The sequence below is a fragment of the Prionailurus bengalensis genome, chromosome E2 (assembly GCF_016509475.1).
Source record: "Prionailurus bengalensis isolate Pbe53 chromosome E2, Fcat_Pben_1.1_paternal_pri, whole genome shotgun sequence".
Taxonomy (NCBI): domain Eukaryota; kingdom Metazoa; phylum Chordata; class Mammalia; order Carnivora; family Felidae; genus Prionailurus; species Prionailurus bengalensis.
Genome location: NC_057352.1, coordinates 1,282,366 through 1,298,507, shown reverse-complemented (window position 1 = coordinate 1,298,507; position 16,142 = coordinate 1,282,366). Strand labels below are relative to the sequence as shown.

Below are 16,142 nucleotides of genomic sequence, written 5' to 3'. Positions count from 1 at the left end.
GAATATGGATCATCTGTTTAGAATCATTTGCATCATTCTAGCTAATTGTGCCAATTTGATTTTGTCTAACATATTTTCTTAAATTGCCAATAAATGCATAATGAGCTCTAGAGGATAATCAAATTCAGGTTCAGCTTTTCCTCAAGGATACTTGCAGGGCGGTGCAGTGTCCTCACTGTCCACAACTGGGTGCCATTATGACAAGCTGTAACCCCTTCTGTGACGTAAGGATTGATTAACATGTCCATGTGTATAAGCAACTGTCAATATCAATTTCCCACCAGCCTGGCATCCATTGGCTTCAGCTGCTATCTGGTGATCATTCCGCAGATCAATTACCGTATTAGAAGAAGGAAAATGTTAATATCCTATTACTACTTCTGCATTTTCATTTATTTTTTAAAAGTTTTTATTCAAACTCCAGTCAGTTATTATACAATGTAATATTAGTTTCAGGTGTACGATACAGTGATTCAACACTTCCTATAATACCCGGTGCTCATCACAGTAAGTGCACTCCTTAATCATTTTCATTTAGAATTCTCCACAAAGAATTTTTCCTCATCCTCTCTTTGATTACCCTGGGACAATTCTTACTGAAAGGATAGGAGAAATGATTCGTATTTCCCCTCCCTTTTTTTCCGGCTCGCCGAATAACTAGTCAATTCCTTAACTTTCTCAAAGCTTAACCACTGTGGCTTTCTATCATTGGAAGTAGGTGGATATTTAAAATACTTGCTGTGTTTAAATCTTGTCCAGGTACTTTTCTTCAATGCTTAATGTGTGGGATTTGCTTAATTTGTGTGGAGTGGGATTCTTTTCAAGTTGAATCCCGTGTCATCCTCACCTTAACGTGACTCTGGTCATATGAGAGAATTTCCTCATGTCCTGGTTGAACAGATGTTCCATCTCAAACAGTTCCTGCCCTAAATCTGGAATTGGCAATTTTTAAATAGACACTAATCTTTTAGTGAGGAACTGCATTTGGAGAACATAGCTTAAGTAACTGGGATGCTAATTACTCAGGAAAGATTACTCTACTCATCTGTAGATCTGTTTAATGAAAAGAGATAGAATATACAAACATGGTTTGAATCAAATATCGGGCCACTTAATGTTTACTCTTCCAAACAAATTTAAAATCACATAATTTTTACCTAAATTACTTTCCTTTTATTTTCCTTCTTTGATCAAAGCATCAGTTCTTTCTTAAATAATATGCTTACTTATTAATATAAATATTAATATCAATATTTTATTAAAATATGATTATGAGGGGCACCTGGATGGCTCAATCAATTGAGTGTCTGACTTCAGCTCAGGTCATGATCTCATCGTTCATGAGTTCAAGCCCCGCACAGGGCATGCTGTTGTCAGCTCAGAGCCTGCTTTGGATCCTTTGTCCCCCTCTCTGTCTGCACACCCCCCCCAACCAAAGTAAATAAATAAACTTAAAAAAATTGTTTTTAATGTTTGTTTATTTTTGAGAGAGAAAGACAGAGCATGAGCGGGGGGAGGGGCAGAGAGAAGGGAGACACAGAATCTGAAGCAGGCTCCAGGCTCTGAGCTGGCAGCACAGAGCCCGAGGCGGGGCTTGAACTCAAAAACTGTGAGATCATGACCTGAGCCAAAGCTGGTTGCTTAATGGACTGAGCCACCCAGGCGCCCCAATAAACTTTTTTTAAAGTGTACTTTTTTAAAAAATTTTTTAAATGTTTTTTTAATTTATTTTTGAGACAGAGCATGAACAGGGGAGGGTCAGAGAGAGAGGGAGACACAGAATCTGAAGCAGGCTCCAGGCTCCGAGCTGTCAGCACAGAGCCAGACGCGGGGCTCGAACTCACGGACCGTGAGATCATGACCTGAGCTGAAGTCGGACGCTTAACCGACTGAGCCACCCAGGCGCCCCTAAAGTGTACTTTTTAATGTACTTGAAGTATTAATATTTTGTTCAGATGGATTATACATTTATTACATGGTCTGCTTTATGTATCTTGTCTCACATTTGTCATTGAATATGATTGTTTCAATTTCATTTTGATATAATATGTAAAAGTATTTGTATTCGTCCAAAAGTCAAACCTATAACTAAATTCAGTTATGTCTAGTTTTGATTTATGTCCCTTCATACTATTTCATCTCTGCCCCTCTATATCATCATTCTTATGTTTCTAATTCATTCTTTAAGTTTTAATGCAGTTGTATAAATAATGTGTATATACTTATTTATATTCTTATTCCTTCACAGTCATCAAAACAATTGTAGAATACTAAAAACCGTCTAACCCACCTGCCCTTTTTCCCTGCACGTAACTTCAGACATGGTGGAAATAATCTTCATTTGATTTACAGCTCTAAGGAAATATATTGTATGAATGGTTCATTTATTCAAACAGCGTCCTTTATAGGGACATTTAAATTGATTCTACTATAAACCTTAACCACCACACCCATAAGCACATATTCTTAAAATCCATTTAAAGTAAGAAAACGTATTACTGAAAGAGGGGAAATGTGTGTGTTACATAGTAAAACAGTAGATACAGCTGAGCAGAAACATGTTTGTTGTTGTTGTTGTTGTTATTGTTTTATCTCTATCCATTCATTTCTGTCTCAAATTAAAATCAGTATCTTCTGGATATGAAGGTGCTGGACATGCCAACTTGGAGATGGGAATTATCTTCCTCAGACTGGAGCTGGGATGCTGGGAAGTTCTGCCCTCCTTTGCCTTTATAACTTCACTTTGCTCACTGGATACAAGTTGAGACCACAGCTCAGATTGTCAACCAACTAGTCTTAGCCAACAAGACTAAGAGCCAAAGACTGACTCTTTTCTCCAGAAGGATCTCACAGACAACGGCAGCTTTTGGATTGAAATATTTCCTGGATGATGCTGGATGTAAACCTGTGTTCTATTTACAGAGTGTCCAGAGGGGTTTCTCTCAGAATGACCCGCTTTCTGGGTGGCTTTTATTGTCTTTCTTCCATTTTGACTTTAATTGTGAATCGAAAGCAGTGGCTGGTGGACACCTCTGTGCCGACAGCTTTATGTTTCCCAGCATTCAGCCCCTTTGTGCTCATTAGCAGTGACACCCATGTCTCTCTGTTCTTCTTTGACTTCTGCACCAGAAAATTTTTTCCTAATCCAGTTAAACTCTTCTGTTCTGACTTCTGCAAGTGGATCGATTATATCTATCTATATCTATATCTATATCTATATCTATATCTATATCTATATCTATATAATTAGGTGATTATCAGGTACAAAGTATTCTTCTAGAATCAATGATATAATGGTGAACAAGAACAACTTGTTAACTAAGCAAAGCAAGCCTCAGGTTTATGCACAAAGTATGACAACTTGTAGGAATACATAGGAATGCATAGGCACACAGAGGGGTGTATCCATGTGCAAACAAAATTCTAAAAGGATACCATCCTGCAAACATTGCGTTTCTCCAGGAGGTAGAATTATCATAGACTTTCCACTTTTATTTTATAAATGTACATACAGTAGTGCTCCTTAATAAACAATAGTTAATATTTTATGCATTAATAATGTAAATGTGTATTGGGGGAAATGTGCATGTATAAAAGTTTTATGTTTTGTAGATAAAAGTGTTTCTCATTGAGCTGGGCACAAGCACTGATTAACAGGAAGAAGGGACCACGGACCAGAGGCCCAGAGCCCACTAGGATAACCGGCTTCAGAGCTGCCCAGTACCCTTCCTCTATTTTCTCTGTCCTGGTCCTGTGTGTCTTTTTGTTTTTTGTCCCTGACCCAAGCCAGTGAAGCTCACAAGAATGACCTTCCCACCTCAGGCTGCAGGCATGTAAAGAGCAGTAAGATAATGTTTCCTCGCTTCCAGCTACCAGCGATGATCACTAGAGTTGCCTTCGTAGAGTCTGAAATAACGTGGAAACACTTCAGGGATCGGTAGCCCTGACCTTAAAGTGCAGTTCACGCTCCCAGGAATTGGCCTGCCACTGTTAAGAAGAAATGAAGTCGCTCCTCAACCTTAGAAGTATAGGGGGGGGGGGTGTCACTTCCCAGAGGCCTCGCGACGCTGCTTGACCCCTTCTCCGAGATTTCTGGGGTTCGGCAACCCCTGCCGTTGGGACTACATTACCCTGAAAACTCTGCTTTGAACGGCAGGGGCAATAGCCCAATGAAAGTCCAGAAAAGGGACACTTCCGGCAGGGCGTAGCGCCTTGAGGCGGGACTTCCGCCTTTTCCGTGGCGGTCGTTTTAGCGGTTCTGGGGTCTCCGGGCTCGGTCGGAAGGTGCGGAACACCGGCTTGGGACCCAGGCGACCGACACAGGAGGCACGAGAGGAGGCTTCGTCCCCGCTGTAGGGAGGCTGATCTGGGGTCGGGGACTTCGCTGCCTGCGAGCCCGGCCTGGACACTGCGGAGCCCGTGACCGTCCGGGTCGCTCAGCTGTCATCTCTTCACTTCGCCCACAGAGTCCGATGGCGGCGGCCGCGCGCAGGGACCCGGCTGAGGTAAACGCGCGGCCCCCGGACCCTCCCCGCCCCCCCCCCCCCAACCCAGACCCTCCAGGCCCGAGCGCGGGGCTCCTGCTCGCGTCCCTGCGGCCCGGGTCCCCGTGTTCGGGCGGGGGAGGCGCTCGCGGGCGGGGGCCCCGTGTCTGAGCGCCGGCGTGACGGGGTGCTGGAGCGGGCTGCCTGGGAAGGGCTGCAGGGGGTTTGAACGGAAACACCCGGAAACCTGGGGTCCATCCTGCTGCCGCAGGAGACGGTTTGGGTTGAGTGGCGGGCTGTGGGGTTGAAGCTCCTTTCCTAGAGCCCTGAGAGCAATGGAGAATCGCGAGGAAAAGAGAGACGTGGGTTCGAGATGTTCTCCAACGTCTGCTCAGTAGAACGGGTTGTAGGGGGCGAGGAGGGCACTGAGGCAGAGGGAGGTCTTTTTCCGAGGACACACAGCCGGCGAGAGCCGGCCCAGAAGCCGACCAGTCAGCCCGGGATAGGAAGCCCCCCCCGCCCCCCGGAAAATCGCCAGGGTTCCGTCCCTCAAAGACTCGCCTCTTCCCACAGGTTTCCGTGGTTGCAGAAGTGCTCTGGGAGCCTCCACAGCTAAGTGCAGGTGTATCAGTCCCTCACTGGCCCTGCCGCACATTTGGTCCAGATCTGTGGTGTCCTGTGACTCTTCACCTGCCATTCCCCCAGCCCTTGGGTTGGGGACCCTGAAGAATTCTAGCTCAGGGTGGCGCCTAGGCCGGGGTTTATATGGTGAGATTCCCATACGGGGCCATCCAAGGAAAGAGATGCGGAAGCTCGTTACGAAACAGGTGTCATGATGTGGAACTGCTTGGAGGTGAGGCTCGGGGAATTAGGCTCCTCCTTTCTTTCTGGTGAGAGCCAAGCGTGGCAGGCCGCCAGTCAAGCTTGGAATGACTGCCTGCGAAGTTAGACATCTATCTGGAGGAGATGGAAGGTCTGGCGTCTAATCTAGGTCTTAACACACTCCAGCTTAACACACTTGCAGAGTGGGGCGCAGAGTGAACACAGCGATTAGTGGGAGTATAAGGAAGAAGCAGACAGCAGTGATCCCAGAGTCTGGTATCTCGTCTCATTGTGGATCTTGGGAGGAGGGTGAACATGGGATAAATGTGTTGGGATGGAGATTATGGGTCTGCAGGAGTGAGGCTGTTTGTGGTTCATCTGTCTCTATCTTGGCAGGGAAGTGTTACTTTTGAGGACGTGGCCCTATATTTCTCCTGGGAGGAGTGGGATCTCCTGGATGAGGATCAGAGATGCCTGTACCACGATGTGATGCTGGAGAACTTTGCGCTCACATCCTCACTAGGTAAGGCCCTCACACCCACCCCTGTGCCGTAGGCGGGGCCCTGCCTTTCTCCCTTCCAAGCGCAGCTTGGTCTCGCATCTGAACGATGGGTACTGGGCCTTCCCGATTCCCTGGCTGGGTGCTGTGGTTACTAGAGCTGGACTGAGTGCATACCCATTTCTCTTCCTTTATTGCCCCAATACCTGCTGCTTTAAACCCTCACAGGGAAGGATTCAGGATCAGTAGTTTTTTTTAAAAAAATTTTTTTTTTTTTTCAACGTTTATTTATTTTTGGGACAGAGAGAGACAGAGCATGAACGGGGGAGGGGCAGAGAGAGAGGGAGACACAGAATCGGAAACAGGCTCCAGGCTCTGAGCCATCAGTCCAGAGCCTGACGCGGGGCTCGAACTCCCGGACTGCGAGATCGTGACCTGGCTGAAGTCGGACGCTTAACCGACTGCGCCACCCAGGCGCCCCAAGGATCAGTAGTTTTGATGGTAGCCTCATGGATCTTCCCCACTGAATGGTCTAGAATGGCCTTGGCCTCCTTGTGGAAAATCGGTTGACCATATGTGCAAGAGTTTATTTCTGGAGTGTTTATTCCATTGGACTGTATTTGTCTTTATGCCAGTATCACACTGTTTTGACTACTGTAGCTATGCAGTAAAATTTTAATTAAGAAGTATGACTCTGCCAACTTTAGTCTTTTTTAAGATTGTTTTGGCTGTTTGGTGTCCTTGAGATTTTTTTTTCTTTTTTGTTTATTTTGAAAAGTTTTTATTTATTTATTTGAGAGAGAGAGAGTTAGGGTGTGAGTGGGGGAGGGGCAGAGAGAGGGGGAGAGAGAATCCCAAGTAAGCTCCGTGCTGTCAGCACAGAGTCCCGTGCCGGGCTCAAAGTCACAAACCGTGAGATCATGACCTGAGCTGAAATCAAGAGTCAGAAACTTAACTGAGCCATCCAGGCATCGCTCCATATGAATTTTTCCATTACTACAAAAAAACCTGGAATTTTGATAGGGATTGCATTGACTCTGTAGATGGTTTTGAGTAGTATTTGACATCTTAACAGTATTAAGTCTTTAATCCATAAACATGGATGTATTCCCATTTATTAATATTTTCTTTAATTTCTTTTACCAGTGTTTTGTACTTTATTGTGTTCAAATTTTTTACTTACTTGGTTTAGTTAATTTCTAAGTATGTTATTCTTTTGATACTATTATAAGTGGAATTGTTTTCTTAGTATCCTTTTTAGATTGTTTATTGTTAGTGTATAGAAATACAGCTGGATTTTTTTATGTTCTATTTGTGTCCTGTTGTTTTGTTGAATTCATTTATTCTGAACATTTTTTAAACCTTTAGGCCTAGTTTTCTGTGTATAATGTACTCATAAGCAAAGATAATTTTACTTCTTCCTTTCCTTTTGGATGACTTTCCTCTTTTTTTTTCCCCTTCTGTCTAGAACTTCCAATACCATTTTGTATAATTTTCTTCTTCCTGATCTTGGAGGAAGAGCATTCACCATATTAGCCATGGGTTTTAATCTTTTTCTTTTATTACGGTAAGGTAGTTTTCTTCTGTTCTTAGTTTGCTGACTGTTTGCGTCGTAAAATTTTGATAGATGCTTTTTGTGCATCAGTTGAGATGATCATATAATTTTTTCCTCATTCTGTAATAGGATGTATTTTAATGATTAATTTTCGTATGTTGAACCATCCTTTCATTCTAGAAATAAGTCCCAGTAGGTTGTGGTGTATAATCCTTTACTGTGCTGCTGAATTCAGTTTGCTAGTATTTTGTTAATGATTTTTTTTGCATTGATGAATCAATTATATTGGTCTGTAGTTTCCTTGAAGTGACTTTGTCTGTTTTTGATAAAGATAGGTGTTATTTCTTCATTAAGTGTGGTTGGTAGAACTCACCAGTGAAGCCATCAAGTCCAGGACTTTTCTTTGTCAGGAGGTTTTTGCTTAGTGATTCAGTCTCCTTACTAGTACTCTTTTATAATCTATTTTATTCCTGTTGAACTGGTAATAATGTCCCCATGATAATTTTTTATTTTACTATTTTCAGTCTTTTTTTTTCTTTCTTTTTTGCCATTCTAGGGTAAAGTTTGTCAACTTTTTTTTTTTTTTTTTTTAATTTTTTTTTTCATCATTTATTTTTGGGACAGAGAGAGACAGAGCATGAACGGGGGTGGGGCAGAGAGAGAGGGAGACACAGAATCGGAAACAGGCTCCAGGCTCTGAGCCATCAGCCCAGAGCCTGACGTGGGGCTCGAACTCACGGAGCGCGAGATCGTGACCTGGCTGAAGTCGGACGCTTAACCGACTGCGCCACCCAGGCGCCCCAAGTTTGTCAACTTTTAAAGATTTTATTTATTTAGTTATTTTTTTTTAAGTTTATTTATTTATTTTGAGAGAGAGAGTGGGGGAGGGGTGGAGAGCGAGGGAGAGAAAAAATCTCAAGCAGGTTTCTTGTTATCAGTACAGAGCCCAATGCGGGGCTTGATCTCATGAACTGTGAGATCAGGACCTGAGCCAAAATCAAGAGTCAGATGCTTAACCAACTGACCCACCCAGGCGCCACTGAGATTTTATTTTTAAGTAATCTCTAAACCGAGCATAGAGCTCAAACTCACAACCCTGAGGTCAAAAGTCACTTGCTCCACCTGAGCCAGCCACGTGCCCCTTTTGTCAATTTTGACAGCATTTTGAAAGAACCAGCTTTCAGTTTTGTCAATTTTTTTTTTCTTTTGTGTGTTTCTTATCTCTATTTATCTCAGCTCTAATCTTTATTATTTCTTTTTTTTTTCTGCTAGCATTGGGTTTCTTTGCTCTTTTGTAGATCTTTAAGTTGTAAAGTTAGGCTGTTGATTTGAGATCTTTTTTTTTTTTAAGTGTATTTTTTTAAGAGAGAGAGAGCATGTGAGCTAGTGGGGGAGGGGCAGAGAGAGAAGGAGAGAGAGAGACAGAGTCAGAAGCAGGCTCCAGGCTCCGAGTTGTCAGCACAGAACCTGACACAGGGCTTGAACCCACAAGCTGTGAGATCACGACCTGAGCCAAAGTGGGATGCTTAACCAACTGAGCCACCCAGGTGCCCCTTTCTGCTTTTTTAATATAAGTGTTTGTAGCTATAAATTTCCCTCTTAGTGCTGCTTTTGCTGCTTCACATAATTTTTGCTAATACTGTGTTTCCATTTTCATTTGTCTCTGCATATTTTCTGATTTCCCTTGTGATTCTTCTTTGACCCATTGGTTGTTTAAAAATGATGTAATTTCCATAGGTTAGTGAATTTTCCAGTTTTACTTCAGTTTTTGATTTCTAACTTTATCCCATTGTGGTTGAAAAGATGCTTTGTGTGATTTCTGTCTTTTTAAATCCAATGACACTTAATTTGCAGCTGAGCATATGGTTTATCCTGGAAAATGCCCCCTGTGCAGTTGAGAAGAATGTATATTCTATCGCTCTTGGGTAGTGCATTCTGTATATTCTGCTAGATCTAGTTGGTTTATGGTGTTGTTCACGTCCTCTATCTCCTTACTTCTGTGTGTTTATTCTATATTATCGAGAGTGGGCATTAATGTCTCCAACTATTATTTTAGAACTGTCTATTTCTCTTGTCAAGTGTCAGTTTTTGCTTCATAGGTTTTGATGGTCTGTAATTTAGCAGAGATCTTTATTTGGTCATAGGTACATAAATGTTTATAATTGTTACATATTTGTGTTTTATTTTCTTTAAAAAAATTTTTTTAATGTTTACTTACTTTTGAGAGAGAGAAAGAGACAGAGGTGTGAGCGGGGGAGGGGCAGAGAGAGGGAGACAGAATCCGGAGCAGGCTTCGTGCTCTGTGCTGCATCTCAGCAGGCAGCAGCTCTGTGCTGACACGTGGCTCGAACTCACAGACCGTGAGATCATGACCTGAGCCGAAGTCAGACGCTTAACCAACTGAACCACCCAGGAGCCCCTATTATATTTTCTTACGTATTGAGTCTTTTATTAATACAGTGTCTTTCTTTGTCTTACAACCATTTTCGATGTAAAGTCTCTATTTCTGGTATTGGTATAGCCACCCCTACTGTCTTTGGATTACTGTTCACATGGAATGTGTTTTTCCAAGGTTTCACTTTCAACCTTTATTCATGTCTTTGTGTGTAAAGTGGGTGTCTTACGAGCAGCATATAGTTGGATCATGTTCTTATCCATTCTACCAATTTTGTCTTTTGTTTGCAGAGTGTAATCTATTTAGATTTATAGTAATTACTGATGAGGAGGGACCTCTGTCATTCTGCTGTTTGTTTTCTGTATGCCTTATAGCTTTTTTGTCCCTCATTTCCTCCATTACTCTCTTTTCTGTTCAGATGATATTTTTGTAGTGAAATATTTTAATTTGGGTGTTTTGTGTGTGTGTGTGTGTACTTTCTGGACCTCTCTCTCTCTCTCTCTCTCTCTTTTAGTTAACCGTGGGGTTATATCTAATGTGCTAAAATTATAACACAGAGTATGAATTTATGTCAGCTTAGCTTCAATCTTCTATACAGATTTGTCCCTGGTAGTTGTTGATGTCACAGAATTACATCTTTATATGTTGTATGTCCAAAAATTTAGACCAGTAATTATTATGTATGGATTAATCTCTTAAATGTTAAGTTACAACACAGTTAGCTTTTGTAATTGTCTGTATTTAATTTAACAGAGATCTTGATTTGGTCAGATGGCTTCGAGTTACCATCTAGTGTCCTTTCATTTCAACCTGAAGGACCACCTCTAGCATTTCTTGCAGGACACATCTAGTAGTAAAGAACTCCCTTGGCTTTTATGTATCTGCAAGGTCTCAATTACTGTGTCATTTTTGGAGGATGTTTTGCTGGTTATAGAATTCTGGTTGACCACTTTTTATTTCAACACTTGAATACAGCAACCCACTGCCTCTGGCCTCAGTGGATTCTGATTAGAAATTTGATCATCTTATTGGCGATCCCTTGTATGTGATAATCACTTCTATATTGCTGCTTTTAAGATTCTCTCTTTGCCTTTGGCTTTTGACACTTTGTTTATAATGAGCCAAGTGTGAGCCTTAGAGTTTATCCTGGTCGGAGTTCACTGAGCCTCTCAGATGTTAATATTTGTCTCTTCCATCAGATTTGGGAAGTTTTCAGGGATTATTTCTTCAAATAAGCTCTGTGTCCTTTCGTTTCTCTCTTTTTCTTCTAGACTAATGCATTGCATATATTGGTCTAGTGATGGCATCCCACAGGTTCTTTTGTTCTGTTCACTCCTGGTCGATGCTTTTTCTTTCTTTTCCTCAGATTCACTATCTTCAGGTTCACTGATTGTTTCTTCTGCCCACTCAGAGCTGCTTTTGTATCCCTCTAGTGACTTCTTTCATTCAGTTATTCTACTTTTAAGTCCCAGAATATCTTTTTGATTGTTTTTTATGTTCCCTATCTCTATTAATATTTCTGTTTTGGTCATGCAACATTTTCTTGACGTCCACATTTTTTTTTTTTTTTAGCTCTTTGAGCATCTTTTAGACAGTTGTCTTGAAGTCTTTGTCTAATTGTGGCACCTGGGTGGCTCAGTCGGTTAAGCATCCGACTTTGGCTCAGGTCATGATCTTGTGGTTCATGGGCTCAAGCTCTGTGTCAGGCGCTGTGCTGACAGTTCAGAGCCTGGAGCCTGCTTTGGATTCTGTGTCTCCATCTTTCTCTGCCTTTCCCCTGCTTGTGTGTGCTTGCTCTCTCTCTCTCTCTCTCTCTCTCTCTCTCTCTCTTTTCTCTCTGTCAAAAGTTAATAATAAAGGGGCGCCTGGGTGGCGCAGTCGGTTGGGCGTCCGACTTCAGCCAGGTCACGATCTTGAGGTCCGTGAGTTCGAGCCCCGCGTCAGGCTCTGGGCTGATGGCTCAGAGCCTGGAGCCTGTTTCCGATTCTGTGTCTCCCTCTCTCTCTGCCCCTCCCCCGTTCATGCTCTGTCTCTCTCTGTCCCAAAAAAATAAATAAACGTTGAAAAAAAAAAAGTTAATAATAAAAACATCAAAAAAAATTAAAGTCTTTGTCTAATAAGTACACAATGTGGTCTTTCTCAAGGACAATTTCTCTTGAATTTTTTTTCCCTTAGAATGTGCTAAACTTTCCTGTTGCTTTGTGTGTCATGTGATTTGTTATTGTTGTTAAAAACTGGACATTTGGAGGTTGCTTTTTGTTTGTTTAATGGTTGTGGGGTGCTGTGCTGGAGATCAGTCTGAGGTATAAACTTAAGGTCTTCTCTGTTTTTTTCTGAGACTGTGCCTTTCCCTGGGCATGTATGATGATTTTCTGTATTCCCACATATATGTGATTGATTTTGAACATCCTAGTCCATGAATTTTTGCTTCCCAAAAGGGGAATAAGAGAAACATGATGAAGGGAGGGGAGTAGAGGGGATAGATGTCTGTCCTTTAAATCCCCTGTAAAATCATTTTAGCCAGTGAGGGAGAGGCTTTGCAACAATGGCTGCCCATCTGTCGTCACACCTCCAGTCATTAGAAGCAGTTTGGGCACAGATCTGTGGTGCCTGGAGGAAGGGGTCCCTATTGCCCACCCTGGCTCTAGCAAGCTGCTGCAGAATATGTGTGTGGCTGCCTGCTCTGGGGCTCAGAGCTGGAGGAGTTGGGAGGTGGATAACCTATACAATGCTAAGAGCTGAGATTGAGCAATTAAAGCAACTTAGCATATTGTAAGCCTTCAGTAGACTCTAGAGTTGCAATAATTATATCAGATTGATTCTGTCAGTGCCTTTGTGGTCCAGTGAAGAGACAGGTTCCTGGTGCTTGTTGTCCCACCATCTTCCCTCTAGCTGGGCCTGCAGGTACTTTTTGTAGTATCTTTCCCGACCAGTTGTGTGCCGAGTTGTTCCAGGCCAGTATTGGCCACTGACCCGTCCTGTCTTTCCCTTAGGATTTGGACCTTCCAGGTCTCTTGCTGGGCTCTTCCAGGTCTCTTACTCAGCTGGGGCTAGGGGAGGAGTCCTCTGTGCTTCCCAGGATGGACATAGCTCCAGTCTCCATGAGATGGGCCCAGAGAGGGCCTGACTCAGTTGAATGACAGCTGGGGGAGAGTGTGATATAAGAGCTGTGTTCAGATGACACCAAGAACCTATCATATTTGACTTGTGTTTTGGTGCCATTGCTGGTGGCCACAACTCACTTCCATCTTACCATCTCCATTCTTGACCTTCGCTGATGTCATTTTTAAAAATGTTTTATTTATTTTTGAGAGCGAGAGAGACAGAGTGCGAGTGGGGGAGGGGCAGAGAGAGAGGGAGACACAGAATCCAAAGCAGACTCCAGGGTCCCAGCTGTCAGCATAGAGCCCGATGTGGGGCTCGAACTCACGAGCTGTGAGATCATGACCTGAACTGAAGTCAGACTGACTGAGCCACCCAGGCGCCCCTGCTGATGTCATTTTTATTCTTTCTTCAGTCCTGGACTAATGCCTACTTCTCTGGACCTTTTTTCTCACTCATTCTTCACACTCCTCTCTCCACAGTGCTTTCCAGCATTGTCGTATTCTAAATTATGCACATATCTTTTAATAATTCTTGAAAACCAGTTACTTTCTTACAGTCATATTTTCCTACATATGGACATAGACCTCTGCACAGCATCACGTGTCCCCAGTAGATGTAATCCAGCTAAAAGACATTGACAGTAGAACAAGTTGTAGAACATGTTTCACCCCTGGCCCAACCCTTTCCTTATATGCTGTGCCTAGTGAGGCCTTCCCAATTCTTCGACCTTGGCATTCCAGTAGTGCAAAGCAGCTGTGTCCAAAACCTAATCCCAACTTCCTTTGCCTGAAAAGAGTTCTATATTCTGGTTCTTTAGTGTGTCAGATGTACCTTTGTGATGGGTCTTCCTCCTTCCCAGTAATGTCAACTTGTACTTCATCAGAACACTTCTGTGCTTTCAGGTTGTGGGCACGGAGTGGACGATGAGGATGTACCTTTGGAAGAGAGCATTTCTGTAGGAGTGTCACAGATCAGGACTCTTGAGGCAGATTCATCTCCCCAGAAGGCCCAGCCCTTTGAGATGCACGGCCCGATCTTGAGAAACATTCTGCGCTTGGCTGAGCACCAGGAAACTTATCCTGGGGAAAAACCATATACATGTGGGAAACAATTCTGTTTAGCTGCCAACCTTCAACAGTACGAGGGGCAGCACACTAGAGAGGTTCCCTTCAGAAGTTATGTGGACAGAGCCTCGTTTATAAAGAGCTGTACAGTCCATGTGTCAGAGAAGCCCCTTACCTGTGAGGATACAGGGAAGGACTTCTTAACCAGCATGGGATTTCTCCAACAACAGGTCACTCACACTGGGGAGAAGCTGAACAATGAGTGCGAGGCTATCTTTCACAATGGAAAAAGTCGTCACCACTGTGGAGAATGCAAGAAAGCCTTCAGCGGCACAGACACACTTGCTCAGGATCAGAGAGTCCTCACTAGAGAAGGGCTTTATGAATGTGGCAAATGTGGAAAAGCCTGTACCCGAAGATGTAACCTCATCCAGCACCAGAAAGTCCACACTGGAGAAAGACCTTATGAATGCAGTGAATGTGGGAAATTCTTTACCTACTACTCCAGTTTCATTATACATCGGAGGGTTCACACCGGAGAAAGGCCCTATGAGTGCAGTGAATGTGGGAAATCCTTTAGCCAAAGCTACAGCCTCAATAGCCATAGGAAAGTTCACACTAGAGAGAAACCTTATGAGTGCAGGGAATGTGGAAAATCCTTCAGTCAAAGGTCCAACCTCATTCAACATCAGAGAGTTCACACTGGAGAAAGGCCTTATGAGTGCAGTGAATGTGGGAAGTCCTTTAGCCAAAACTTCAGTCTCATTTACCACAGGAGAGTTCACACTGGAGAAAGGCCTCATCAGTGCGGCGAATGTGGGAAATCCTTTAGCCGAAGCTCCAGCCTCATTCACCACAGAAGACTTCACACTGGAGAAAGGCCTTATGAGTGCACTAAATGTGGGAAATCCTTTAAGCAAAGTTCCAGCTTCAGTTCACATCGGAAAGTCCACACAGGAGAAAGGCCTTATGAGTGTGGGGAATGTGGAAAATCTTTTAGCCATAGCTCCAACCTCAAGAACCACTGGAGAGTTCACACTGGAGAAAGGCCTATTGAGTGCAGCGAATGTGGAAAGTCCTTTAGCTGTAAATCTAACCTTGTCAAACACCTGAGAGTTCACACTGGAGAAAGGCCTTATGAGTGTGGGGAATGCGGAAAATCCTTTAGCCAAAGCTCCAGCCTCATTCAACACCGGAGAGTTCACACTGGCAAGAGGCCTACTGAGTGCAGAGAATGTGGGAAATCCTTTAGCTCCAAATCTGACTTCATTCAACACCAGAGATTCCATACTAGAGAAAGGCCTTAGGTGTACAGGGACATGTGGTTTCCTTTTAGATAATTACACTGGAAGAGGGAAGTTGTGAAGAAGCCATCTGGCAAATTTAAGCCTATATGTCTGAAAATTCATAGTGGGGAGATCCAAGTATGTGAGAATCTATAAGGAGCTGTGTTACACTTTCTAACCTGTCCAGGGCTTTTGCCAGATTTATGTCACTGCCGGTTTCTGTGGGAGAGTTTTGTCCTCTCTACCACTCAGCAGGTTCACACAGTGTGCATCAGTTACCACCACAGTGTGCTCAGGGAAGCTCCCCCCTTTGCTGGAGGAAATCATGATTAGTCTTAGCCCTTATAGGGTCTTCATTCTCTTCTCTTGTAGAAGTTAGGGCATGGCCCTGACCCAGTTTGGGCCCAGTGGACCCAATCTGAGTTCTGCCAGTAACTTGCCGAGAAGGACTGTATTTTCAATGTGTTAGTTTTGTGTGACACTCACCTTGGATTTTCCTATCTTCCAAGTCACCAACCTGGGAATTCCCTGCCTCATACTGCTTTGGATTTTGCAATAATGAAGACATTATTGCTGGGGCGCCTGGGTGGCTCAGTTGGTTAAGCGTCCGACTTCGACTCAGGTCATGATCTCGCGGTTTGTGAGTTCGAGCCCCACATCAGGCTCTGTGCTGACAGTTCAGAGCCTGGAGCCTGCTTCGGATTCTGTGTCTCCCTCTCTCTCTGCCCCTCCCCTGCTCATGTTCTGTCTCTCTTTTGTCTCAAAACTAAATAAAACATTAAAAAAAAAAACACTATTGCTTAAGCCACCTTTGATCTTGGGGTTCTATGCACTGCGTGAGGTGATTTGAAAACACCTGGGCTCTGTCAGCATTAAGGAGTGAACCGCTTTCATGGGGTTCCCAGTACTTTGTGTGCCTCAGAGATGACAGT

General features: G+C 43.4%; 1 protein-coding gene across 2 annotated transcripts; it reads left to right on the top strand.

Annotated features, from left to right (window-relative positions):
• Window positions 1–1,960: 1,960 nt before the first annotated feature.
• On the top strand, window positions 1,961–15,879 carry LOC122493690 (zinc finger protein 211-like). 2 transcript variants are annotated; one of them, XM_043598206.1, is made up of 4 exons: window positions 1,961–4,505; window positions 5,058–5,093; window positions 5,700–5,829; window positions 13,763–15,879. In XM_043598206.1, the coding sequence occupies exons 1-4, from the start codon at window positions 4,473–4,475 to the stop codon at window positions 15,229–15,231; spliced, it is 1,668 nt and encodes a 555-aa protein (XP_043454141.1). In that variant the 5' UTR covers window positions 1,961–4,472; the 3' UTR covers window positions 15,232–15,879. The 2 variants fall into 2 exon arrangements, with proteins under 2 accessions (XP_043454141.1, XP_043454142.1); XM_043598207.1 differs by having other exon boundaries at window positions 5,058–5,096; window positions 5,703–5,829.
• Window positions 15,880–16,142: the final 263 nt, after the last annotated feature.